Source organism: Geospiza fortis, unplaced genomic scaffold (assembly GCF_000277835.1).
Source record: "Geospiza fortis unplaced genomic scaffold, GeoFor_1.0 scaffold546, whole genome shotgun sequence".
Taxonomy (NCBI): domain Eukaryota; kingdom Metazoa; phylum Chordata; class Aves; order Passeriformes; family Thraupidae; genus Geospiza; species Geospiza fortis.
In genome coordinates, this window is record NW_005054612.1 from 69,072 (window position 1) to 74,902 (window position 5,831).

At 50.0% G+C, this 5,831-nt stretch overlaps 1 protein-coding gene across 1 annotated transcript in view; it reads right to left on the reverse strand.

Annotated features, from left to right (window-relative positions):
- TBC1D16 (TBC1 domain family member 16) overlaps positions 1–5,831 on the reverse strand; it is a 22,652-nt gene that overhangs the window by 5,713 nt on the left and 11,108 nt on the right. The window contains 2 exon segments of the mRNA XM_031064657.1: positions 646–793; positions 1,911–2,108. Of these exon segments, the coding sequence (XP_030920517.1) occupies positions 646–793; positions 1,911–2,108 (346 nt within the window).

Consider the following 5,831-nt stretch of genomic DNA (forward strand, 5'->3'; position numbering starts at 1 on the left):
TTACATATGATTGGCCATATACAAAGGGATTGCTGTTAGGAGAGTGGGGAACTGCGCTGCCAGGCTCTCTGAGGGCACTCAGGATCCCAGTGCAAGGCTGCAGCTGACATTTAATTTAAAAATCAAAGGTTGCTCAATGCAAAAAGTGAGCCCATGCGACCGTAATAAGAAAAGCAGCGGGGGGCTCTGTGGGAAGGATGGAAATTTAAAAATCACTGTTTCTAATAAGCACATACAATATCTTAAACAGATAATTAAAGAGCTCTTATCACATTTGTATGTAGATTGAACAAAATATGGCAAGATGCCTTGTCAAAACATTCTCCAAACGGAATGTTATGCGTCACAAGATGGATGAAAGGCTCTGACACCATTTCCAACCTATCTCTGCAGATTTCCAGGCACCTTCTGTGCCTAAAGGACAGCGCTGACCTGTCAGGTCCATCAAAATCACTAAGTAAATCTTCCCCCATATTCCACAGGTAGAACAGGAGAGGATGGAGACAGACAGGTCCAAGAGTCCAGTCTGCATTTCCACCCTAAACACCCAGCATCTGGCAGCTTCCTGCCTGACCTGCTGACATGAACCCAAAGCCTCATTTCCCCAACACACCAACCCGCGTGTGAAACACCTGCCTCAGGTACCTGGTCCTTGAGCTGGGTCTCAGTGCAGTACTTCCATTGCTGGAACACCTCGGACAGTTTATCCAGGCCCCCGTGGTGAAAATGGAAGATCTTGTACTGGCTCTCCCTGCTCGCCACCACCAGCTGCCCACAGGTGCACGCCTCATCACTGTGGGAACAACGGAGAGCAACCTGCAGGGGCCACCCAGCACCACGAGGGACCCTCGGGGAGAGACACCAAGCTGCCCCTTCAAACAGGGCACACAGGCAGCTTTACATCCCTGGGACTCGCTGATCCTTATGGGTCACTTCAGCTGAGACATTTTATGATTGTATGACATGGTCATAGTGACAATTTTCTCCACTTGTGCCTGGTAGCAGCACTATTTTTACCCTTCCTTCACATGAAGGAATTAAAATTTGTCTTCCCTGGAGAAAGAAACCACAGGAAGTCTGCCCCAGAAACATTAAGGCAGTACACAAAGTCAGCTCCTAGGGATGTGCAGACATGCTCACACACAGCTCTGTCCAAAGAAACAGGGAGTGAGAGCAAAAAAAAGGGAGTAAAAATGTTTTTGCAATTATTTGAAATAAATTTTGTAATAATTTGAAAGATAACTGAAGAGGCTGAGAGCAGCAAGACTCCAGAGGAGCCTGGTGAGGGGCAGGCAGAAGAAAAGGTACCATAGATAAAGATGTTTTTCATATCCCCAGGTTATTTGAAGCATTTATGGTATGACAGCTAAGAGCAACCTCTACTTTACTAAAAATAAAATCCTTTTGACTCTGTAACTGTAATTCAGAGGCTCTCCTTGGGAAGGCTGACACTCACTTTCCTGGAGACAATTGTTCTGGAAAGGCTTCCAGGTAGGATTGCAGAAATCACCTCTGCCCAGAGCCCCAGCATGGAGCATGCACAGCTCACACACAGCTCACAGAAATTCAGGATTCACACAGCTCACACACAGCTCACAGAATTCACATGATTCACACAGCTCACACAGCTCACACACAATTCACATGATTCACACAGCTCACACACAGCTCACACACAATTCACATGGTTCACATGATTCACACAGCTCACACACAGCTCACACACAGCTCACACACAATTCACATGATTCACACAGCTCACACATGGCTCACACACAGCTCACACACAATTCACAGAATTCACATGATTCACACAGCTCACACACAGCTCACACACAATTCACATGGTTCACATGATTCACACAGCTCACACATGGCTCACACACAATTCTCACACAAGGATCCAGTACCTGAAGAAAAGGCGAAGGGATCTCATTTGTCCCAGGTCTACTCTGAAGACACCACACACCTGCTCGAGGGCAAATACCTTCTGCTGCTCATCCCATCTGGTGCTCTGCGTTTGCCCATTGTTCTCCTGGAACTGGGCACTGGTGTCCAGGCTGGAGGCAGAGCTGGTGGAGCAGGTCATGCGATTGTCACACGTGTCCCTGTGGGCAGAGTGGGGACAAAAACCCTGTCAGCCATGGGAGGCTGTGGGTACATGCACCAATCACAGATGCTCCATGTTAAAAACTGTTAGTCAGAGGTCTGAAACTGGCATTCATTCACCAACTAAATTATTTTTATTTAAATTAATCCCTACCATCCCAAAAAGCATCCTGGTTTTGGCCTTTTCCTAAAGTTCTTGCATGCAGAACTGGGGAGAGCCAAACTCATTGCTCAAAACACCAATTTTTGAGAAGGTAAAATGAAGAAGCCCTCAGTGTCCAGCTCAGCCACTCCACACCAGGATGGGGACAGGAGGAATGAGCACATTCCAACAGCAGCATGGACCTGAGATCTCATCTGGGAAATGCCCTCTTTGACCAGTAAGATCCAAAGATGTTTCCCCTGAACTTGAGTTTCTCATTACACCTCCCGCATTCATGTCTATAAACTCCAGACAAATGGTTTCCACCTGCAATCTTGAACCTTGGCAGAGTTAGGATTGGGAAATCACACCTGAGCTCTTCAATCCACCATAAAGTAGAGAGAGCGAGCCCAACCCTTTCCCAATCCACCCCAGATCTCCAGCTTTAAATGCAAACTGAGCTCAGATTCAAAAAGCCCCCATGTCCCCACCAGCCCCCATCCCAAACGAAAACTATCAGTGCTTTGGGAATGAAGTGAATGTGAAACTGTGACCCCTTGGCTCGTAAAAAGGCCAATGCACGTGAACAATCTCGGCGCGGGCTCTGAATGGGCTCTGCTGTGAAATTGGGGTTTGCCAGACAAGGCCCAGAGCAGGTACAAAGCAGCCCCCTGCAAGGCCACTTTGTGTGGTGTTTTCTAATCCTCTTATCCAACAATGTGGGCACTGAAGGCTGGAAATCACACACTCAGCATGCACTTCACATCCGTGTGCCTCCCGCGCCCGGCTCGGGGCCTCTTCCCCAGGAGCAGCGTCCTGGGCAGCAGCAGTGCCCCGCGGGCCAGGGCAGCACATTCTGGGATTCTGGGATTCTGGGACAGGGCTCTGGACAGCCCAGGCAGCTGGGGCCATTTTCATCCCAGCCCTGCTGCAGGGTGGGACTCAGCTCCCCCAGCCCCTTCCTGCTCCCGTGGCACTGGATGTGACCAAGGCTGGCGGGCTCCAGCTAAAGGAGCAGCTTCGTGGCTCTCTGGGAAGTTCTGCTGCTCCGGTTTTTGGAAAGAAAGCAGCAAAGCAGAACTCACACTCAGGCCATTTGGAGGATGAGGACTCAGAAGGGATGTGGCACCACACATCCAAAGTCACTCCAGGTTAGACACCAGGATGCCTTTGACCACAGGCACAGCTGTACACCATCCCCTGCCTTGGGGATTTTTCCGTGAAGACTGTACTGGCCTCTATGAAAAATCTCCCATTACTTTCTGATAAGGTGGCAAAATGTAACACTTTCTAAAACATTGAGTATCTAACATTAACACAGATGTAACAGGAGTGCTGGTACAAGACACTTGGGCTGGACTGCCTGCTAGAAGCAGCTGGTATTTATGGAGCAACACTTCATAACAGCCACAGCTGGTTACACAGGATTTTCCTGGAAGAGATGACTCAAACCAACTCAAAGATTAAGCAGAGGCAACCCATTTTCTAAAACTCTTGCAAAGAAGAGCTGGTCAGCATGGCAAAGGAATGGGTTGGAGAATGGGTTGGTGTGAGGATCATGCAGGTCCTGGTCACAGAGGTCCACATGCCAGTTCTTCAAGAACATCATCTGAAATGACCAGCAGAAATGTCCAGAGAGCTGCCAAGAAATGAGTTACCAGTAGAGGTGGCGTTGATGCTGGGCATTCCATAGCACAGCATTTCCAGCTGCAGTTCCCTGTGCTCCAAACCCAAATCTGCCCCAGATGCAGCTCAGCCAGCTGAGACCTGCGGGCAGGAGAGGCCGGGCACAGCCCTGGCACCGGGGGAACCTCCGGAAGTGCTTGTCCAAGACAAATGTTTGCAGTTCCCATCCAGCAGCGGCGACAAGCTCGCACACGCATCCCCAGCACGGCAGCCTCCTGTGTCAGGGGTGCAGCCTTGCAGGCAGCAAGGAGCACAGGGGTGAGCAGAGAGGGGAAATTCCGACCTTCTCACTGATGCAGAGGGTGAAATCTGAAAGAGACACCTGTGCCCTCCCTGCCCTTCTCAGGGGTCAATGGACACAAACATTCACACAGGACAGAGCAGCGCCTCGTGCTGGTGCTCACTGAGTCACCGGGGAAATTCGGAAAAAACCCACACTGTGTCTAAAGTTACCTTTTCCTGTACATATTGATTGAAAAAAAAATTGAAAATACTCTAATCTCTGGACTACTTTTAAATAAAATTTTAACATTGAGATCATTCTGTAGGTTAGTGACAATAAGCAGTATGATCTCTGCTAATTTTGTGGGGTTTGGGGAGTCCTCTCACCAGGCACTCAAGACAGACAAATGCAGGGGAAGAGTTTATTGTTTGCCAGACTATTCTATCTGTTGGATGAGGAATTTACCCCAGAGCACCCCATAAAAGCAGGAGCTCAAGCACTGCAATGCAAATAGCTGGAGGAACATTCCAGAGAGACTTTGGGTTGTGGGATCCAGGAAAAACAGAGCACCAGCTACGACACAGCACTGGTCAGCAAAACAACAAGTGCAGTGGGCCACGGGAATAAAAGGAACAGGGAGAAAAATCAAGGAGGATTAGAAAACCTGGGTCAGGAAACTCTGGGCCATGTTCATGTGTTCAGTTCAAGAAGGTCATGGAGGGGCTGGAGTGTGTCCAGGGAAGGGAACAGAGCTGGGAAAGGGGCTCAGCCTGGAGAAAAGGAGGTTCAGGGGGGACCTTCTCTCTCCCTGACAGAAGAGTGGGGCCAGCCAGGGGTTGGGCTCTGCTCCCAGGGAACAAGGGACAGGACAGAAGGAAACAGCCTCAAGTTGTGCCAGGGGAGGGCCAGGTTGGATATTAGGGGAAAAGTCATGGAAAGGGCTGTCAGACATTGGTACAGGCTGCCCAGGGCAGGGCTGGAGTCCCCAGCCCTGGAGGGATTTAACAGCCACGTGGATGTGGCACTTGGGGACATGTCAGTGGTGGCCCTGGCAGTGCTGGGGGAATGGTTGGACTCGATGATCTCTGAGGGCTTTTCCAACCCAAACAATTCTGTGATTCTGTGATTCCACTTCAGCCTTTTGCCCTCAGCCAAGTCCCACCACTCTTGTCCCAAAACACATCCCATTCCTGCAAGGGAGCAAGAACAGAGGCTGATGTATTTTCTCCACTCTACAATCAATTACAGCAGCCAACCATATCCACATTCCTGGAGCCTTTGCAGCCCCAAGGAGCCACCACCCCCCTCCCACCCCACGGGACCTCTTGCATGCCTCGCCGAGGAGCTCAGGTGAGACTCAGCCTGCAGCAGTGGGACCCAACTCACTGTTCCAAAGCCCTGGAACACACCCAGGCACAGAGAGAGCTGAACCCAATTATTATTTCTGTTCCAGAGACCTGCCCTGATTACCTGGGAAGCCAATTTCAGCAACAAAGACCTAATAACTCATTTTACGATGCAATGTGACAAATATAATTACAAGAGAGAAAGGGGCTGAAGGCTGCAGCCATGGTGTGGCAGTTACCCAAGCTGTCAGCGTGCACCACCTGATTCCCAGCGAGCCTCCTGCCAGAGCAAAGCCCTGCTGCTGGAGCTGCCTCTCCCTCAGTC